This window comes from Tachysurus fulvidraco, chromosome 16, assembly GCF_022655615.1.
Source record: "Tachysurus fulvidraco isolate hzauxx_2018 chromosome 16, HZAU_PFXX_2.0, whole genome shotgun sequence".
Taxonomy (NCBI): domain Eukaryota; kingdom Metazoa; phylum Chordata; class Actinopteri; order Siluriformes; family Bagridae; genus Tachysurus; species Tachysurus fulvidraco.
The window spans coordinates 9,545,186-9,568,390 of NC_062533.1; the positions used below are offsets into that span (position 1 = coordinate 9,545,186).

Sequence of the window (23,205 nt, forward strand, 5' to 3'; positions counted from 1 at the left end):
GTCTGCTTGTAGTTTTGATATTTACAGTATACCGAAGTCAGTGCTGCTAGACTATTTCACCCTCTGCCTCAGCTCTCTCATGCTTTTTATGTATAACTTGGACTTTACCACAGAAACATATGTACCTATCACACAGAGTGTTTCAGTGGGTGCAGAAAAATTAAATAAATTAATTACTTGTATACGTTGTGTGTGTTTCATGTTTAAAAGGTAAACATTAAAAAATGTTTTTCAAAATGTATAATAAGCTTAAATAGTATATTACATAAAAGATATAGTAAATGGTGGTGCATTCTATCTGTTCCAATTAATGCTGGTTAAAGATAAATCTATTTAGCTGTAAAATGCTTAGTTATTATCACCCAGCTGCTAGCTTATGGTTTCTGAATTTTGAAGCTTATCATCCACAGGGCTTTCATTAACATGTTCTCTACACAAGTGGAGGCTCTATTTTTTAAAGCTTTCACAGATGGCCTACACAAAACAAATAATATAAAAGAGAGGTTCTGATGCCTGCACTATGCAATCTTTAAATAAAATGTTGTCATAAAATAATAATTCACATTGTATTTTTTTGAGTTAGGATAAGGTAGGCACGGTGGCTTAGTGGTTAGCATGCTCGCCTCACACCTCCAGGGTTGGGGTTCAATTCCCACTAATAACCACAGCAGTAACAGGGTGTAACCACTGCAGTACAGCAGTGACACTGACATGTATGTATATGGTAGTGTGCTGTTTGCAGTGCAGGGTTAAGCGTATACTGCCAAACATCCCACAATAGCTCTATGGTCTGAACGTGGCTAAATAACATCAACTATATAGGTTACATCACATACTACTATATTACTGTCTGTATAGTGTTGCACATGTGTTTCCCATGTATTACATGTATTATACGTATACATTACACTCTCTCTCTCTCTCTCTTTCTCTCTCTCTCTCACATGTTATACTGTATACAGTATATATATATATATATATATATATATATATATATATATATATATATATATATATATATATATATATATATATATATATAAATTTAAAACCTTTATAGGTACTCTGAAAAATCCAGTGTACTCTCATCAGCCATCAGCTGCCACAAACATCTATTTCCACCATGATTTATCTTTTTTACATCTTAAATGCTAGAGGAAAAAAAACAGGATCTTTGTATCTTTAAGAAAATAAATTAACATTAACAAATCTGGTGAAAAACAATAAGATACATCAGAAATAACGTACAGTAGCCAGTAAGACCAAGCTTGATATTTTCAGCACAGCCTCATGTACAGCTGATTGATTGTTTCTCTATCAAAAAGTGTTAGAAAGAAGAACAGTTACTGAAAGGTAGGAACCGTTCATTATACAACAAACCAATAGAGAACCCTTGATTTTTAAGTAGAGCAGTTTTGTGATGTTCTACACAGATCTGATAGCAGGAAAATTACATGAAGACAGTTAGAGATTATCACATAAATGTAAATAAACAGATATTCACATGCTTTCTTAAAAAAAATAAAATTTTAACTTAATATAGTGTTTCAACATATGATTAAAAAAAGTCTAGAAGCCAAACAAAAAGTAACTGCTGAATTCAGCATTGACCTCTATATCTGCATGGATATAATGCCTTTATGAACCCTAGTCCATGTTTGACCAATATTTTTGACAGACTGACAATTGTGGGCATTGTGACAGATGAGCTGCACTCAGTAACTACACCTGCCAGTTGCATTGCCACCACACAATAATGGTCCAACTATAAGAAATGCTTTTAAACTGGTTAAGTTAAATATTATGGACCTATGAATATGAAGCATGGTGTGAAGGGGCGATGCTGTGATGGTCTTCACACTGGAACCACGTGGTCACGAGTGTCTTGGTGCTTCATAGAGGAACAACCACACAGTGTGGTCGCTTCAGGGCTGTGCAAGTCGTATACATCCATTTAATCCTCGAATGCACTTTTCTACTTTATTGATTGCGCTTTAAAATTAAAAACATTGTTGTTTCCCTCTCTGTTTTATTTATTTTACTTTGAAACGCAGACATGTCCCTTTAAGGAACATGTGATCGGACATCGACATGGAGATGGTGCGGTTATGAAAAATAGTATATATGTATTGAACAAGGCGTTGGGCTCCAGAGACAGGAGAGATATCTGAAGCTACGTCTGCTGATCGCAGGGTAAATTCAGATCAGTGTTATTCCTGTAAGGATAGTGTGGACTGCTGCGCTTCTCCAAGTCTGGGAGGTAAGAAAAAGGAGCTCTAAGGTGTGCAACGGGTTTGATCTGTTACTGATCTCGACTTCTTCTAATCATTATCCTTACCATTATGCTTGGCTTATATATATTATTACCATTATGGTTCATTTTTATGCATGCATCTGTTGTGCGCATGGGCACAGATGGGGTTTGGAACACGTCAGTGTTGTCGACTTTGTCGTTTGCTGAATTATTTTGAGGTTTCAACCGGGGTAAAGCGGAAGACGTCTGAAAACATACAACACAGAACACACCAACACAGTAATGGCATGCATCTAGGAACTGGAAAGAAAACAGTGCAATATAAAAGGTGCGCATTATTATTATTATTTTTTTTGTTTTTACCAAAGTATTTAAAGGTTTCGTTCAATCCAATCGGATGCAATTTATCGTCCATTCTGTTAGATAAGTTGTTGCACGAATTTAAACAAGTTGCATTAGACTTGGACTTGAAGCATAACTAGTTGCAACAGTAATCTGACGGATTATTTTTGGCTCGTGACATATTTACCATGTGCCAGTGTGTGTGTGTGTGAGAGAAAGTGGGAATATGACAGCTGGAAAAGGGCTTTGCAATCTATTCCGTATCATTTCCAGACAATTTTGTGAATGTTTGTGTGTTTTTGTTTATAATGGCCGTGTAAATGTTTTCATTAGCCCCTTCAGGTTTACACACGTACTGTGTGTGTGGGAGGAGGCTCGTGGGAAAAAAAGGCAAGTCGCCATAACCATGGGACAGGTTTTGTGCAGTGTAATAATGATGCATGTGAAAATGCGTTAACCCTATGTATGAGCTCTCAGGTGACGTCATCGCTGGTAAGATATTCGTGTGGTTAACAGGTAGATGTTCAGATAGCTTGATGAAGGTCACCAGAGTGTGACAATGATTTCCAGCCAATCTTGTTACCTGTCAGTTTGGGTTATGTGTAAAACAGAAGATAGCTTTTTCCATGCTTGATGTCTCATTAATTAAATTCTTACCTTTTGCACAGTGGGAACCCACAATATGCCACGCCAACCAATGCAGGGAGCCTTGAGTACACAACCCAATTCCGACTAATCCCACACACATACAAAAGGTGGCAACACATACGGAAATATATATTATATGGAAACCTGATCCTGGCACCCATATACAGGCTTGCCTCAAAGTACCACAAAAGTTAGAAGCCTATTTGTCCAGAATGCCTTTGTGTGCTGTGCCGAGGTTCACTAAATTTAAGATGTCTATTACAAACCTGCTCCAGCATTGCACTGCTCCTGTGCGCAAATTGAGGTCCATAAAGATGTGGTTTGCCAAGGTTAGTGTGGAAATTTCAGTGGACCTGCAAAGAACCCTGCTGAACACCTTTGAAATGAATTGGAGTGCATACTGTGTGCCAGGCCTTCTCGCCTGAAATCAGTGCCTGACCTCATGATCTTATCGCCAAATGTGGAAATCCCCACAGCCAGGCTTTAAAATATAGTGGAAAGCATTCCCAGAATTTTGGAAGCTGTTACAGCAGCAAAGACGGGCACATATGGGCATTAATATGAGCATTAATACCCCCATTTTAAAAGTCCATATTTTTGAAAAGGGACATACAGTAGACCTCTATCATTACACATTGATTTTGAGTTTTTAATGAACCTGTTTGCTATACAGAAAGTTGTCTCATCTTAGGTGACTGACATCTTTCTTGTTTGTCACCTTGCAAACTCATCCACCAAACTGGCACATGCTCCAGCTCAATAGTCAGAGGTGACACAATGCTGAATCTACTTTGGTCCATTTTAGTTCAAAGTTCATTTTTATTGTGAAGCAATAAAATAGGGAAAAGTGTATAGGGAAAAGTGAAATTAAGTTTTGCTTCCATTAACTTTTTAGATGTTATATTCATCTGCCTACGTAGTCTGGCTTTATGGTTATGTTTTTCATTTATTTATATGTTTAGCAGGCATGACCTTTGTGGTGAATTCTCCCACCGTGTAGCCAATGATCCTGGGGCAGGCTCTGGATGTAATGTAGCTATATTTGCAGAAGTAATGTGTATTTATTATTTTTTAATCATATGCAGTGCAAATATAATTGAAAGTGAATCTTAGCACGGAAATGAATGAGTTATTTGGCACAAACAAATGAGAGTCAGTTCTAGTGGGAATGGTAATGTGTTTGTCTCACCTCTTTAGGTGTCTTGGGCAGCAGAGGGTCTGACTACACTGCTGCTTTCTACAATAATGGATGCATAATATAGTTTGCTGGGGAGGTGAACTGTTGTTAGGATAACAGCTGGACAAAAATATTCTTCAAATTTCATTTAGAAGTCTATTGAGAAGTTTGTTAATATAAATGACTAACTAACATTAGAGAAGGATTATTTTTAATCAATTACCATTTATTGATGGCATTTAAAAACGTCAACAAGTCAGTGTTTAACTTTTTTTTTTTTTTTTTTAAGTGTCAACACATTAGCCTGATTTGAAGCAGGAGTGTCACAGTTAGGCACGGTGAGACAAAGTCGAGTGAGGATCCAAATGCAGTTTAAAGTTTTAATCCAAAACACAAATGAACAGGCAGGCAACACAAGGCAGAACACGGAACAAAACAGGAAACGGGAACATTGACATGAACACACCACATACCAACAACGACTAACACCAGGGAAGTGAACAAACAGATGTAGTAAACAGGAACCAATCACAAAGCGGAGACAATCAGAGACAAGGACAAAACACCTGGGGAAGAGATTGAGTGCAATTAGTGTCCATGGTAACAAATGAGTGGGCGGGGCCAACAATTAACAGCAGGGCAAGACAGCAGACAGAAACAGGGCAAAAACACAGACAGACTTATTACAGTGCACTTGTTTGTTTATGTTCCTCGTCACATGTCTGCCCTGCCCTCGTCTGTTCCTCCCTGTTTCCACACCCGTTCCTAATTGTATCTGATTGTTTTTTTGTATTCAAGTGTGCCGCGTTGCTGATGGCAGCGCGGAATCTACTGTTGTCCTGTCCTGTCTTTAGTCCGTGTCCTGTTTAGTGTTTCTTTTGTTATTAAACCCTGTTTTGTTTTGCTATCCTGCGTTTGGGTCCGCTTCCTTACCCTGCGTCAGGACATGCACGTGGCCAAAGTCCGAGCTGAATCATGACAGTACCCCCTCTGAGGTGCGGCTCCCGAAGCGCCTAATCCTGACAAAGTCCGGGAGAGGGGGGCGAGGCACACGGCGAGGCAGGTGGGGGGAGCAAGGCACATGGCGGCACAGCCAGAGAGGAACGAGTGACGTCCACAGCCGAGCAGGGGGAACGAGCGACATCCACAGCCGAGCTGACGGGCCGAGTGCTACCCTCGACGCACCGCAGCCAGTCCCACTTATCAGGAACCAGGAACCAGGAATGGGGAGGGGGGGAGGGAGGGAGGTAAAGAAAGAAAAAAAAATCCTCCACAGAACAGAAAATCCATAGGGGCCAAAAAATACGGGCCTGCAACACCCCCCACTAATAGGAAGTGGGGCGGCGTCCTCCACGGAAACAAAATGTGAAGCGACGCCCCCCACCGGACAAATGCGGGGCGATGTCACAGGACACCGAAAAAAACAAAACAAAACTCTGGCTGGCGACATGGCCCGCAACCGGGAAGTGAGGCGGCGCCCCCCGCGGAGAAACCGGATGCGGAGCAGCGTCCCTCACCGAAATAATGCGGACCCGATGTCACCAAACCCGCGAAGTCCAAGGGGAATAAAAAAACAAAAATGCTCCCACGATAAGCCGGTCCAAGCTGCTATCTTGCTGGGTCCTGGTGCGACAGAATCTTCTGTCATGACGCGGGGTAAGGAAGCGGACCCAGACGCAGGATAGCAAAACAAAACAGGGTTTAATAACAGAGGAACACGAAACATGACACGGACTAGAGACAGGACAAAGACAACAGTAGATTCCGCACTGCCATCGGCAATGCGGCACACTTAAATACAAGACAATGATGACACAATGAGGAGCAGGTGTGGTGACAGGGAGGAGCAAACGAAGGCGGGGCAGACACGTGACGAGAAACGTAAACAAAACAACTGCACGTGGCCAAAGTCATAACACATTCACATGCAAATGTACAAAATAGCATTTTTCTAATTACCTACAGATGCACTGCACTACACTGAACAACCATTTCCAAAATACTCTCCTCAAAACCAGTGAGCCTGTTACCAAATGTTGTACCCGTTAATACTGGCTAGGGAGAAATTGTGCAAACATCTGCCTTTACCAAACATGAATTCATTTAGCTCTGGATGTTTTCTTAATGCTCTCCTAAGAACCACGTTTGCTCTTCTCAGACTGAAAAGAGAGTATATGATGATGCAGTGTAAAGTTTCAAAAATCCAGCTGTCTTTATTGTGAATGTGCCTGAATTTCACAACATGTATATTAATAGCAGTACATTGGTTTACACTGCCACGTGTTTACATTTTGCTCAGTTGCAGAAATTTTTATCTTCAGTAACTTGCAATTGAGACGTATGAATGAAGATCTCGGGCCCCCAACAGTGGCAGCTAAGTTGAGATTTAAAATCAGCAATTTGTAGTTGGCTGTATGTTAAGTGCCTTATAATATTAATATTGTGTTTCATCTTCAACTTCATAACAGCTAGGTGTTACACAGTTACACAGCTTATTTTAAGGGAACGAATGTGTATATAGCCCTTGGACAAGTAGCAATTCAAACATCATTATTCAGATTCAGAAAATCTTACATTTTAAAAAAGGAATGTTTTCACTACCTAAGTTTTTTGCTTTTCTTAGGCATACATGACCTAGAATTACATGGACTGAAACTATATAGAGAGACAGATTGTGTGTGTGTGTGTGTGTGTGTGTGTGTGTGTGTGTGTGTGTGTGTGTGTGTGTGTGTGTGTGTGTTTAAATTCCATTCTAAGCAGTGCATAAACATATAGATATATTGTAAGTCTATATAAGCCCATTGAAGGCATGAGAAATGCATTAGCAAATGATTATTCTCACAAAAGGTTAATGCTGTACAAACAAGCAAGACAACTGATGTGTAGATTTGTAGAAAGTGAAAGCATAGCCTGTCTGATAAACACTGGTGTCCTATGTTGCTGTTTTATAATTTCCTACTGTTGAAACAGTAACACTCTTATGTAATGTGATATATAAGTAATGTGAGATTCCCAACTCAAAATATCTAAAAGTGTGACTGTATTGATACTACTGTACTATGATAGAACAGTGTACTATCCTAAAGTTTATACAATCTTATTATCCTAAAGATTATATTACTTTGACTTTTACTAAAAATCAGACATTATAAAACAGATTAAACCGGTGCACACACTCACACACACACACACACACACACACACACACACACACACACACACACACACACACACACACACACACACACACACACACACATCTTCTGATGTGACTTGAAGTGGGTGCTGTGCTATATGTGTAAAAAAAAAACTTGTAAAGGGAAAAAACTCTAAGGAAATATTTTTATAATTATGAATAAAAAATAAAAAATTACATTTAAAATTTTAAGTTATTTTGAAGACCGGAACAGTGGATCTGTAATCATTTTGATCGAACCTTCCCCAGGATGAACAGCTAAACTTAGCTTCTATGTTCTGCATTATTTACAAATAGTTATAGCTTGGAAACAACAGCTGGCGCCGCTCCTGATTGGACGGCGAGAGTGTCAGGCTGCGCGTGCCTCCGCTGTCATTGGTGCGGCTGAAGTTGAGAGCAGCTTTAAGCTCGTGCCGAAGCAGGAAGAGGACAAGCGGGCAGTCAGCTATAGCGTCCGTACCACACATCAGCCCTCTGCTTGGCCTTTTAAACGTGACTCATAAGGGAAAAAAACACCTCCTTCGACGTTCAGCAGGATTGTAGCTTTAACCGTAAGTACGGTGCTTTTTATTTTCGAAAACTCGATTTGAAACGACAGACATCTTTTTCGTGAAGTGTGCGCGAGACCCTGCTCGGGACGTGTGGTTTTCTGTTCGGGGCGGATTTTGTCTGCGTGCTGCTGTTATTGTGCTTCCTACGATACGATAGGCGAATCTGCACTCGGTTTAAGGCGTGCATATTTCTTCCTGATCCACCTCGAAGTGTTCCTGCACTGATGAAGCTTCTGTTGCACCGACGAACATCGCGGGCGTTCATGTATTTCTCCTCCTGATGGAGGCTGACGTCAAGCGAAACCGCGTCAGCGCGCGCGCGCAGCAAAACGTCGTCCTCAGCCGTTTGGCACTTAACTTTTAGTTGTAAACATTTTAACGCATTCTTTTTTTAATTTAAGGAAGCTCGGGCAGGATTAGGGAAAGAAGACGATAGAAAAAAAAAGAAGAAAAAAAAAACAGTGTGGGCTTCGGGTTTTTGTCGCTCCGAAGTTCACGAGCGTTCAGTTTTGTCGGAAGCTCGCGGGCGGGTGCGCGTGTGTTCGGCCTCATTAACGGAGAGCACGAGCTTGCACAGGTCAGGTGCAATAGAGCTGCTCTTATTGATCTAATGATGTTTGGATTATAGCACAGTGACCTCAGAGCTTCTGGGTGAAAGATTATTTTAAAAATGTTTGAGAAAATCAGACACTTTGCAATTTAAGGGCATTTTTGCAGCCCATAATCTGGTAAGTGCATGAAGGAGGTTACATGCAACCTGTTTTTAACCTTAAACTGATAGTTTAAATAGTAATAACTGCTATTTATCTGTTTACACTACTTCTCAAAGTATTAGAGTTAAATACAGAACAGATTTAGTGACTGAATTGTGCTGCATCGTTCTGCTTTTAAATGAAAACAGTATAGTGTCTCTAAAGCTTCTGTGTCACTATAAGAACAGCTGAGGAGCAAATATCAGGGCTGCAAAACCTGAAACTAAACATAAACTGAACTGTATATTTCTTTGGACTGTTTCTCATCACCTTTCATTGTACACGTCCTCTACTTTTTGTATTTCCAATATTTTTTTATAGAAAAGTTTTTTCTAGCGTACCTTTTAAAGCTTTAATCGCACACATGGGACAGGGAACAGAAAGCATGCCTAAGTTTAATTCTGGATTTTTTTCATTCGTCCGGGCTTAAATATCAGTCGAATGGTTCTCACAAACTTCTGTAACAAACTAACTACCTCGGACGGCAAAATAAACAACAGATTTTAGAAAGTGGACATGCAGAATTCCCTTCAACAATTTTGGCTCACTTTTCTTTACAACATTGTTTCTGTATCCTTGTATGAGGTCTTGTCAGAATTGTCCATTCTGAACCTTGATTTTTTTTCTTCTTTAGCCAGTCACATAACTAAAACATAGAATTGAAGGAGGGAGTACTTTCTTTGTCCCTTTTATGTCCCTGTTATTTTTTTAAAGGTACACTACATCCATGTTTACAGGTGAAAGATTCATGTTATGGTACAGAAGATAACGATACCACCACAATAATGTGGAAAGGTACAGTTTAGCACTTTTTAATCAGAGATTGTGTGACAATAGTGAGTTTTTTATGGAGCCTTTGGAATGACATTATTATTATTATTATTATTATTATTATTATTATTATTATTATTATTATTATTATTGTAGGACCTTGTCTAACTAGGTCTTACTTGGATCTGAATGAATTCTTTTTTATTATTATTTCAACATTTCTATGTAATGTATCTATTATATATTGATACTATATATATATATATATATATATATATATATATATATATATATATATATATATATATAAATTACTACACATTAATTACTAGTTTTAGTTATGTAGTTACATGCCACTGACTGTCAGTTTTTCTTGGTCTTTTTGGTGATAAATATAAAATTAATACCTTTCAATTTATGTACAGAAGAGAATTTGATATTTATTTAATGGCTTTTTTCTGCTGAAAACCTCTGCCTGTTATGACATGACCTGAATATTAGAGTAGTGCATTCTTATGAAACGTTCACACGTACAGCAACATGCAGTGACCCGAGATCATTCATTCTTCAATGAGAGCTGCCGACTTCCAGTGACATAAGTGACAGCGACCATTGTTGTTGACTGGATGTCCTTGTGTCCAGTGATATGACAATGTTGAGAAAGGTTTAACTTTATGCAAATATGGAGTGACTTGTGCAGCAACTTCCATTTAGAGCGAACACAATATAACGCATGCAATCCGTGGCAAAGAGCACACACTGCTTCTCTTTCATAACTTATAATATGACGCATAAATACAAACGCTCTTCCCCCCAGAATGTTTAATTTTAGAAAACCGATTATTATTGTCAAAAGTGCAATGCTAGTTTCACCATTGACAGATAAATCTTATTACCATGGCAACCAGTAATAAGAATGACCAGGAACCAGTACTAACAACTTCATAGTACAGCAACTGGTGACATGCAGCCTTTATCTTTATTAGCATTGACATTGCCATGTTCTGGCAAATGTATGTTAATGAACCATATCAAGGTGTCTAATGACCTAAAACAGTCAACACAGGTTCATTTTAATCTCATGCTTTAAATCAAGCTTAATGATGAGGCCAATTCAAAGTTTCAGTGGGATCAGAAAACAGCTCACAAAATACAAAATCCTGCATTGTTGCTCTTCTAATTTCCATGTAATAAAACAGATTTAGCAAAGCAATAACACGAGTGGGATTTCTCTATGGTTGATGTCATTAATTTTCCTCTTAATCATGTTCCCATGTTTAACAGTCAAGTGGCTTACTTAGGGATGTGATAGCTCAGTGGTTAAAATGCTGGCTGACTGATCACAAGATCATGAGTTTGAATCCCAGGTCCACCAAGCTGCCACTTCTGGGCCCCTGAGCAAGGCCCTTAACCCTTAGCTGTATAAATTGAAATAAATTTTAAGTCACTCTGGATAAGGGTGTCTGCTAAAGGGCAGAAATGTGAGTGTAAATGTTTTTAATGTCATCAAATTTGAACCAAAATCGCATGTGGTTTTAATGTTTAACATTTATATTTCCTGCTTATATTAAACTTGATCCTGCAGTTTTATATTTTGATGAATTGCAGACCTACCAGTAAATAAGATGTTTTGGGGAAATAGATCAATGACACTCCACTGGCACAATAAACTTTGTTTCTGACACACAAAGTGACAGTCTGTCTGCTGCATCTATATTGCTACTAAGTGAATTGATCTGGTTTTATGTTTTAATGCACTGCTGCCTTCTTTCATTTGAACTTCAATATGTCCTTTGTACACTGAGTGTATACGGTATATCTTGTGCAGAAAGTTGAGATTTGCGCTGCTGTCAGACAACACTGCTGAACAACACGCACATTTATGCATCTATCGTTTATTATTATCCGGTCAGCTGCTTGCTGGAGTAACTGCCTGCAGTCCAAGGGTGCCACAATTATTCCTTTGAATAGGGAACGCCTATGAAACGCTATGAAAACAGTCTGGCCTTGGTTTATATAAAGAGCAGAGTAAAGCCTGAATGGTTACAAACCATCCAAATGTGCAGTGGGATGAGCAAACTAACTGTCTAAATGTAGTATTTAGCTGCTGCATTTAGAAATAGAATTTTAGGAAAATTGCTTTAAATGGTGAATAAATTCAACAAGCTATAATATATCAGTACATTAGGCTTTTCCTTATGACCAAAATAAACCTGTGGTTAAGATGCGTTTGACTAAGAAACATGCTAGTGAACTAATCACAGACGCTTTTACCAGCTTTTTAATCAGCTTTTAATGACTGAGTTTTAATATTTATAATTGTTTCACGATCGATTGTTTTTGTTTGGTTAGTTGTTTTTTATTTCATTTTTAAAGAATGAAATTGGGGCATAGAGGCCTTTATTATCACCACATTGCAGCACAGTGGAATTCTTTCTTTACATACCCGAACCGGGGACGATGACAGGGGCAGGAATAATACAGTGCCCTGCAGCAGCCAGGGTTAAGGGCTTTGCTCAATTGCCCAACTGCAGCTTGTCAGTGTTGAGGCTTGAACCCTGACCTTCCCATCAACAACCCAGAGCCTTAATCACTAAGCCGGGTCAGGCATGTTGCTGTTGAAGTGAACTGCGAGAGAAAGAAGAAATCTCTTTGGCATATAATTCTTATCCTTTGATTTCATTTTAAAATATTTTACTTAATTTACTTCATTCTTACAAGATGCTATATAAATAAAATGAGCGTGAATGAGTTAAAACTGTTTGTTTTTTTCTCATAATCAAATGAGAACATTACGATATTCACTCTGGCACAATAGTTCCTTTGTGTGAACTAGAGGTGCTTGCTGCTTTTTTTTCTTTTTTCTTTAAATCTTACTTAGGCATTAGTAAGCATTTAGTGACTTACTTGGCTGTTTTTTCCCCCAAATCTGAACAAATATGTCATTTAAAATACAGTAACCCTTCCTAAGAAAATGCAGTTTCTGAAAATGAATAAAAATGTAAAAGATATTACATTGTGCTACTCGGTTAACCCAGCTCATCCAGCACCAAAGTTACTCAGCGTGACCTTTCATTGTTCCACAACTTTCCTATCTGAGTGGCTGCATGAGTCTACATAAGTCCTGAGTGATCCCACTCAAATACACACCTCTGGTGTGAACATGTTTCTAAGCACAATTGGCAAAACCCTGAATACTTTGAGTGGCCTGTTACAGCTTGATATATTTTTAAAATAAATTTTTATGTTTCTGACCCATCTAGATTCTCTTCGAAAGCATGTGATGAGCCAAGCTCAGAAAAAAGTCTCCCTCAGCCAGGGCTGTGGCAAGGGCTGTAACCATGTAGATGGTTGTCCCCATGGTAAAACCATGGGTAGAGCTTTGCCTGGGCATTGTTTGAAGGAGGCCAAATCACTAAAGCACACAGCCAGAGACAAGCAAAAGAAACGACAGCCCATGGAAGGATGCCTCCATGACGGAGGTAAGACTGAAGCTAAGTTAAAAAAGAGCAGGACTCTGAAGGTTGTGGACAAAAAAGTCAAGGCAAAAGTGTCCAAGAAATTGAGGGAAGAGCGGAATAGGAAGCTTTACCCACTACGACGAAGAAGTAACCAATCAAAAGACGAGGCCTTAAGTTGCCAGGTCCTGCTTACCCGCCTGGAGCAGAATGCCTTTGAACAGGATAGTGAATTAAAGGAGGAAAAGTCAAATGCAATTTCAAAAAGAGGTCAGCAAAAAAGGAGAAGAAAAAACAACCCAAATGCAATTAAAACCTTATGTACTCAATCTAAAACTAAAAATGAAGCAAGTACTAATACAATTCTTGCTCAAGAGCCCCGTAAACGCCGGCTTGCAGCTCTTAATGCCGAAGCAGTCAACAGCCTGCTGCTGGAGAAAACAGATGTACCACTAAGCAAACTTCCGAAGAAACAGCACCATGAGACAGCACTTGTTTTTAATGAAACAGATGATGCAAACATTTGCTCCCTGTCAAAAACTGCTGCTCAAGCCCTCAAGACTGAAACGTGCCAAACCCGTAAAAAGGCTAAGAAGCGCAAGTCAGAGAAAAAAGACATTATCGATCTAAATCTAGATCTGTACACTCCTACTCCTAGACGCCTTGCCGGACTCAATGCTGCCGCTCTGCTGAAGCTCACAAGCTCCACTACTGGAAGTAAGCAGCGAGTGAAAATGGACAGTAAAGGTGTCTGTGCTACAGGGAAGCAGACCACATGCTGTACATCCCGGGTGCCACAGCCCAAAAAGCAAGGACTCAAACAGGCTTTACCTCAGGGTGGTGGTGCAGCATGTAAGACCAAGGGGAGTGAGTCTAAAGTGAAGTGGGATGGACCTTCTGACTGTCACTGCTTAGCCAAATCAGGGTATTATTCTCATGGCATGATGGGATATCCCATTAATGTGGTAAAAGAAGAGCAGGTGGAAACTGAGCTTGGTTCTTGCTACTGCTGTTCTGGAGAAGGCTCAGTGGAATACTGTCACAGGTTGGCATTGTACCTGAGCCAGAAGGCCTGTAGTGAGACAGACGAGCACCCTGTGGCCTCAGTGAAGCACAAATGCCTGGTTGCCCCGTCTTCACTGACCCACCCAGCGCTCACCCTCAGTGCCCACCCATGCCTATGTGCAGACCCATGCTACTCTAGTTACTATGTTCACTTTGCAAATCACGGGCCTCGTTCAGTTTGTCTAAGTACGCAGCCACTACCTTGTGCACATAGCTCCATGTGTCCCAGCAGGGTCTCTGCATCAAAGCTGCTGTCCTCCTCTGTCTCCCACGCCTCAGGAATCTCACACCCTGCCTTCTGTAGTCCCGTTCGCTCTCCATGCTGCAGCGAGGGCTGTAGAGTTGGCAGCTACACTTTCAGCGCTATGCAGCCTGTCACCAGCAGGGCGTGTTCTTATGCCACAGGCTGCTCCAACTGTAGCCATCAAATCAAAACAGGTAAAATGTAATAAGGGAACTGTCAAAAAATATCTATGTCATATTTTGACACTGTGGTAGAATCATTTGGGGGTTCTTTGGCATGATCCCAAGGGGCATACTTATAAAAAGAATGCAGTCTCTTCTGGCAGTACGAAGGTTGTTGTAAGGATTTGTGGTATATTTTTTAAACTTCTGAATCATTTGTGGAATAATTTTTTATGACAATTTAATTTGGCTTAGGGAAGCTCCATTTAGCTTCCTAAAGTGTTTTTTAGTTTCTACCTCTTGTAAACCATTTATCATTTTTATTTAAAACCATGCAACATTTGCCATTTGGAAAGGTTTCCCGGCGTAGCCCCTTTTAATGAGCCCATACAAAGAACCATTTTTTTTTCAGTCTACTGTTAAGCAGTACTTAACAAGCTGCATTCACGTGGATCTTTTGGAAATCTGTTGCTGTTAATTTCAGAAAGAATGCTGTGTGATTGAAAGATGCATATCCATGCATATACAACATGACTTAATATGTAATGCTTTAATAGGTTTTCTGACAGATGCCAGAAATTTCTTATAAAAGTAGCCTTGAACATTTGAATCATTATGGATAATGTGTCAGTCATCTAAACAGTGTATTGTACTTGTGCAGAAGGCTGCTCTTCAACCCAAGGGGAGCAGGGTTCATCTTTGCTTGTTCCACCAGCCCTGCCTCTTTCTGGATGCCCGTTGCCTAGGTTAAGCCCATCCACCACGGTTCTGCCACATCTTCTGTCCACTCTTGCAGACAACAGACAGACAGAGGTCAGAGGACCAAGAGAATGCCCTCAAAGCACCAAACCACCAAATGGCTCTATTGGTGCAAGACCTACAAAACTGTCTCAGAGACAGCCAGTGCCCTGCCCAGCAAGTGCCAAACAGCAGAAAAAAGTACAACGCCACCGTACCACAAATGGCTGGCGTCCTTTTGGAGAACCCACAGAAAAAGAAGTCTTTATTGCGGTGAGTTTGTTACCCTGGTGATTAATGTGGATTATTGAAGAGCATCCCCCCAAAAAAATAAATGCATTGTGTCGCAGGGTGACGACATGACAGTACTGCGACAGTGTTATGAAGGAGTACAGCGAGATGGAGAGGTGATCCGAGTCAGAGACACAGTGCTGTTGCGCTCCGGACCACGAAAGAAATCCTTACCCTATGTGGCGAAGATATCAGCTTTGTGGGATGACCCTAAGACAGGTGAGAGAATGTTTACTATGATTATCAGTGCTCCCATTTAATTAAACATGACTATTTTAGTACCTTTTAGACTTGAGGTGTATGAACTGCCAATAACATAATGTAGCTTTGTTCTGCTTTGTATTTTATATAAGAAATAAAAAAAAAATGACATTGGTTAGAGTGTTCCTGTGTATCTGTGGTTATTTATTTATTTGTTTATTTGTTTGTTTGTTTGTTTGTTTGTTTGTTTGTTTGTTTGTTTATTTATGAGTCCATAGAAGGCTGCTGAAAGATTAGAAATGTACTGCAAGGTGCACGTCATAACAGTTATCAGCTTAAGTGTAAAAGAAGATTGCTATGATTCATGTACACCTCATACTGTAGTGGGAGGCTACTGATGCAGGCACCTTAATGCATCTGGATTGTGTGTGTGTGTGTGTGTGTGTGTGTGTGTGTGTGTGTGTGTGTGTGTGTGTGTTTTCATGTGTGGTTGTGTTTTGAGGTTTCTAACATATTGTTAAATGTCATTACCGATCTCTACTGATTACATCTATGGCAAGTACAAATGTTTATTTATAGCAAGTGACACGATAAGTGAAATACCAGAAGCAAATTTGTTTGTTAAAGAGAATAAGTCTTTGTCTCTGTATTTGTATTGTTGTTCGTGTCGAAATGATCAAATTGTCTTGCTTCAACATATTTGAATGTAATTTTTTATGAATGTTGCTGAAGATTTTGCTGCTGCTTACCTTTTCCAGGAGAGCTGATGATGAGCCTGTTCTGGTACTATCGACCAGAACACACACAGGGAGGCAGAGATCCCAGCATGCACTGTGAGGTGAGACAGCTCTGATGGGCGGTTTAATAATGTCCTCCATGCAGTTGGTTTCAAATAATTTAAAAAATATTGTCATTGAAAGCTTTAAAAAGTGCCCATTTCCACCATGTTTGTCTGTTTACGAAAAACAAAAATTATGACAAAAGCCAACATCCAATATTAGTGTTGTTATTTAAAAAAAATTTAATACTAATGGCAGAAAATTTCCCTTAGTTAAAATGTAATGTGGGTTTGTCACAAAACAAGAAAGTACACAAGGCAAAAGCAGCAGAAAACGATTTGCAATTGACCGAAAGCAAGACGTTGTGTTTTGTAATGACCCCCTGAGTTTACACACCTGATATGAAGAAGTCAGTATTTGGCTGCTATCTGGAGTTAGAACAGATATTTCAGGACAAATGTGGTTAAATATTAATGCTGAGGAGATCCAGAAGCTGATTCCGGATAATAAGGCAAAGAATGAGCTAACAATTTGCTAGAGGCTTTTATTATCACGTCCTGCATGGGAGAAATCCAAGATTTTGAACAGAACCCATTTTTATGTTTTTCACTACCATTGACATTATTCAGCAAATTCTGTTACTTGTACGATGAAACATCTACAAAACCCAGAACGTTAAATGTCTTGTCGGTGTGCAAGCACCTTTTCCTAAGACAGAATCTGCTGAACTGTATGACTTTTTTCTGTTTCTAAATTTTTAAACATAACATAACATTTAAGTTTTAACATGTCTACAAATTGTGAAAGTCTTGTGCTTCAATTCAACTGTAAATTAAAAGTGCTCCAGGTAACCACAAAAAAATGTATGTTTTGGAAGAGCTCCATGTCTTGAGCACATTTTAACTTTTGTCACTGCAATGGCTGGTTCCAGAATGAAATATTCGCCTCTCGACATCAAGATGAAAACAGCGTGGCCTGTATTGAGGACAGATGCTATGTTTTACCTTTAGCACAGTACTGTAGGTAAGATCTTTTAATATTTTATTGGGTATGTCTTAATTGAATGTACTAATTGCAGGCCTTTTGTTAGAGGATCTATCTCATTTAGGACATAGTATATTAATTTTAGAGAGTTAATCTCCTGTCTTCTTGTAGATTTTGTGCCTTGGTAAAGCGCCGCTCAGAGGGGGTTTCCCACAGCGTGCCCATGGTGCCCCAGCCCTCTGACAGTGCTGTCCCCACTCACCGACTTGTGCCCGATGACGTTGATCCCGAACTGGTTTACCTATGCCGCCATGTCTACGACTTCCGCTACGGCCGCATACTGAAGAACCTGCAGTAAGAGTGGAAGCCTGCGTGCAGCGCACACACACCTGCACCTCACTAATAATGGAAAGCCTTCGTACTAAAAAGATCCCTGTGCAACCTACTGGCCTTCTTGTTCTGATTTACTGTTGAAAACATAAACGATCTGTTTTTCTTATTATTCGCTCAGGAGGGTAGACCTCAGGGAGGTCTGGGGCTGTTGGACAAGATTATTTTTAAACTGTCTCCACATTCCCAGAGTGGCAGCATCTAAAGTGAGCGCTGCAGAAGAACGGAAATGACAGCTTTATTAAATCCTTGATGAGACGCTTTTTAAATTCTCAGTAGAAATGTAGTTTTTATTCACCCTTCCATTTAATACTGGAAGAGGCTTTATATTTCCCTTTGGTGATTTGTCTTGTACACTGGACTATGACACTGGCAGGGGAATTTAGATGAAGATGCCAGTTTAGATTCAGCGTGTAATCAAATACAATTTCTTACAAGTGTCGCTTACATTGTAGGCTGAAAGTCCTTAAGATAATCTAGTGCTCTTGTATAGGAAAGTCTGGCTGTTTGGATTAAAAAAAAGAAGATAGACAGACAAGGTAGACAGGTTTTTATTGTTTGTGTTGGAGCAAATGCTTTCTGTTCCTGTGGGACTCAAACTGTACCATCGAACCCATACCCATACCATCGAACGTTCAAATGACTCGGTGACCAGTGAAGAGTCGAGGCTTGTCTTTTCGTTCTCACGTTTTGCTTCATTGCATTCAGGTCACTTTGTAATTTTTGTCTTTTTTCGTTCTTCTCATGTCTTGCTTTATGCAGGTCACTCGGTTGGCAGCTAGTTAGGCCGAAACCTCTAAAAATTTACCTTCTGTACTAAAACCAAAGGTCAGCTCAGTGCTAATCTCTGTTCTCACTAACTAAGCCCCCAGGATATGTGCCCTATAATTCCAGAGTTTGGAGAAGCTGACACTTGTTTTTCAAGTAAAATATATCTTTATCACGTACCGAGAGGAGACACTTAACAGACACACGTAACAAATATATTGTCCCTTGCTTCTAGTCACACTAGCTTAATTGCACTAATCCATTGCATGATTTTTCTCTCTTTCTTTCTCTGCGACTATTTTAATTTACAGTTAGGTTTTTCTTTCTGTTTTCGTCAACACCGCTGACAACATTTAGTCAGCAAGGAAAATCCCTGGAAGGACGTCTTTATAAAACTTTATAAATAGATATCAGAACAACAGAATAAAGAATTAGCTACTTCGAACAACATGGAACTTCTACTATTTTGCTAGTTCTATATTAAGTATATACATACAGAATTCAATTCAGTGGCGCTTTTACACCTGTTGAAAATTTGCTGGATGAATCAGAGGGAAATGGATCTTGTTGGTTTCACTTGTGATTTGTTTTGGTTTGCCCTCACACTACACATAATTAAACAAACCAAACGGTTAAAGAAACATCGACTAAGGGGTAGGCTTGTGCGATACTGATTTATCCCTGATCGCAATTTTCTATTTTAACATAGAACTCACAGAATAGACTGAAAAATGTAGATTTTCATCATTTCCGGTTATTTCCGGTTCCAATATATCCAGCAAATGGAAACTACAGCAATCTCGAAAAACTTTTTAAGTGATTCTGCAGTAATGCAGAATATATAAAAGCCCAAACAGCACATCTGGGTATAATTCTTCTACAATTCAGATGTCTAACATTTCATTTTTAATCTTAAAGCTGTTCATTGTTCAACAGGTAAAAATGATAAATATTCTAATAAAGCATCCCTGATTAATACATTCAACTGATGTTAAATACATATTTGACTAATGTTAAGGAACGGGGTGCAAATCGTTACAGATTCACATGTCGATTGTCTCAGATCTCATTTTACTGGGGAGAAAACTCACCGGTGCATCTGTTGTCTAGAGGTTCAGGGCTGGAGCACACTAACCTTCTGCCTCTCTGGGGTAATTTCGTTATTTTGGGGTCTTTCTCTTACAGTGATGGTTCAGGAGAGAGCCTAGCAATATTCCAGTTTACTTCCATACACAAAAAACAAAAGACAAATATGCAGACTTACAAAGTCACTCAATCTTGTTGTGCCTCACAGACTCACAGCCCTAAACCCCACCCAAAACTACCCACAATGCAGTGTACCTAAATATGAGCTTTTTACTATCTAACACTAGCATGCTCCAGGTTTCCTTCTTGTGGAGCTCCTATGCAAAACGTCTGGATATCGTGACCGTGTGTTATTGTGTATTGTAGGGAGTATTGTAGTCATTAGATCGCACAAGCCTACTGCAAAGTGTATAAGGCTGAAAATGCGTTCGTTCTTTTATCAGATTCATGGTGACAGAAACTGATTCATCGGACGCTTTTATTTCCCCCTTTTTCTATGTCGGTGAAAACATCTAACCTAAAGCACACGGCATGTCTGGAGGACTACAGCTCTGCCCTTTGGTTCAGTTTGCGTCTTAGACTAAACCCTGAATTTGAATTTTAAAACCCTTTTTTAAAAAGATTTTGAAATCACTGCACTCCACTATCCTTTGTGTGTCCTTTATTGGCATCTAAATCGGAAATCTAATAACTATGTGAATCGTATTATTGTTGTGGTTGAATCAGGGCCTATGTGCTTAGAGATGAAGCTCTCATTATATGTTACAGTAGTGACCTCTAAGCTTTTGAACAACAATGAGTAATACTTAGCACTTTTTAGATTAGCTAACGCTAGTTGATTTGAAGTAGTTTTCAGTGTTTGAGATGCTTAAGATTAGGAATGCATATCATTTGCGTTTTTAATGCTTTACCTGTAAACCATATCCATGCTCATATGAATTATTGATATGTTAAACTGTTGTACAGTGGGATCAGAATTTCTTCAGTAAGGTAGCTTAGATGGCTTTCCAGCATTTTATATATATACAAGTTTAATGTGTGTGAAATACCCAGAAGTTGTTTTATTCCATTGTATCATTGGCACAGATTTTGCTGCAATTATTCCTTGATAAGCAGGTCTTCTATAAAACAAAAATATATATAATATTAATATTGTGGTTAAAATGAAATGACGTTTTTTGATTCCATGTTCGTAAAAAAAAAAAAAAAAAAAAATCAGTTTTTCAATTTCTCCTGCAAACAAGATATTTTATTAAGGCTATTTCTAAAGTTAGAATATGCAATATATTTTTGGGACTATTTTTGAGGAATCTATTTAAATTAAATTACTTATATTGTTTTAACCGTTTTAAAAAAAAAAGGGTTTTGCTGTGGATTCTAAATTGAAAATGATAATAACCAAATAGGCATAAGCTAAAACATGGACAGTGTTTCGTTTTTATTTATTTTTCCTCTCAATTGGAATCCAAAGGTTTGGACAACGCGACAGCCATTCATGTAGAAGAAATGAATTGTACATATCTTGGTTATTGAGGAATCAATCGATCATGTTTGAAATAAGACAAACCGTTGCACAATACATTTTTATTACTTACGAGTAACTCTATTTAAAGAAGTTATTTAACATTGAGTAGAGATACAATATAGATATCTATATTTCAAGTAAATCTTTCAAGTCATTTTAGTTTGAAAGTGTTTTGAAGTGCTGTTGCAATACTTGTCAGTGAATGCCATACTTTTTTTTGTCTTTTATAAATTATGAAGTCTTTGGTGATTATGATTAAAAACTGAAACTGTTGTATTTATGATGTACTGGGCATCAAGGGTTAAAGACCAAAGCACACTCTTAAACTGGTGCCCTGTTGTGTGTATATTGCATCTACATGGGGTTTTCCTGTACAACACAGCAGAAAGCCTTTCCGTCACCAAACCAGTCACACAGGTACTTGAATGATCGCTTTGTCTGAGTCAGTTTTGTAGTCTCTTATAATATCCATTCTACATGTGGCCTTTGCCCATTTACTAGAAGTTGTCTTGGTCTGATTCACAAGAAACAGGCCAAATACAAGAACAAGTACAAGAAACTGCAATTGAACTTGTTACAAACATGGCAGGAAAAGTCGATAAACTTGAGAATGCTGTACTCTGAATGTGTTTCTGAACGAGAAGAGCAGGTGACTGCAGTGTCGTCCCACTGTTCTTTTGGTCAATCAGATAGAGTTTGCTGGGTTTTTTTTGTTGTTGTTGTTGTCTACATAAAGCCTGTGCTCTTTGAGGTCTTTGGGATAACAGATAAGGAGCCTGTGCCAGGAAGACCTCACAAGCACCACGGCTCCTCGTGCAAGCCTCTACAGCAAGTGTTTTCATCACAGTGGTCAACTTAACAGATGATCAGGAAATTTCAACTAAATCCTTTTTTTTTCCCATACATGACAAATTTAAATAAAGTGATAAAAGTGAGAAGCAGGTTAATTATAAATCATACTATTATATACTCCATATTATACTATTATTTACATACTATTTAAGTGTAATTCACTTTGGTTGACCGCTTTGTTGCAATAAAAACTGCTGATAGGCTTTTGTATGATTTCAGATTCGTTTTAAATACAGTGACCAAAAACAATTTAAAGATTTTTTTTTATTATTATTATTATTATCCCCTTACCCTGACCAACTTAATGTTCATTTTGTTCTGTATTGCTAGTTTCATGCTTACTGCTAACATATATTTTGATAGAATAGACCATTGGTTAAACAGAGGTTATTTTTAAATGGGGGGTGTGTTTTTATGTGTCGCTAGGTCATGCACTTTTTTTTTAATGACAACAAGAATCCCTGCTGATTATTGTCAAATGAAAGAGTATTTATAAAATCTTTTGTTAAAACCTGTTTGAAGTGTTTTATTGTTTCTTTCACCAGCACCAACTCCAGGTTTAATGTCCTTGACCGTGTTGGTCATGTACATGGTCTTCGCTGAAAACTTCGGTCTCAGTGCAAGCATGATAGAAGCGTACAATTAAAACATTACTTATTTATCGTTTCTGTTGACAAAATAAGAAGAAAAATTCAATGTCTAATTACATGCATATTATTTTATATATATATACTATTCTCTCTCTCTCTCTCTCTCTCTCTCTCTCTCTCTCTATATATATATATATATATATATATATATATACATATATATATGTATGTATGTATATATATATATATATATCCCTCTCTCTACTGTATCTCTATCCCTCCTCTCTCTAGTCTGTATCATTGGAATCTGCACTCTCAGGTTTGGGCTTGAGGCAAGAGGCAACATAAAAACTAATGCAATACACAAACATAGCTATAAATG

General features: G+C 38.7%; 1 protein-coding gene across 4 annotated transcripts; it reads left to right on the forward strand.

Annotated features, from left to right (window-relative positions):
* Positions 1–1,941: 1,941 nt before the first annotated feature.
* On the forward strand, positions 1,942–22,748 carry LOC113644692 (bromo adjacent homology domain-containing 1 protein). Of its 4 annotated transcripts, none has more exons than XM_047801689.1 (7): positions 1,942–2,260; positions 12,955–14,652; positions 15,281–15,630; positions 15,708–15,867; positions 16,608–16,687; positions 17,560–17,651; positions 17,784–22,748. In XM_047801689.1, the coding sequence occupies exons 2-7, from the start codon at positions 12,975–12,977 to the stop codon at positions 17,968–17,970; spliced, it is 2,547 nt and encodes an 848-aa protein (XP_047657645.1). In that variant the 5' UTR covers positions 1,942–2,260; positions 12,955–12,974; the 3' UTR covers positions 17,971–22,748. The 4 variants fall into 4 exon arrangements, with proteins under 4 accessions (XP_047657645.1, XP_047657646.1, XP_047657644.1 ...); XM_047801690.1 differs by lacking the exon at positions 1,942–2,260 and adding an exon at positions 2,444–2,582; XM_047801688.1 differs by lacking the exon at positions 1,942–2,260 and adding an exon at positions 7,940–8,168.
* Positions 22,749–23,205: the final 457 nt, after the last annotated feature.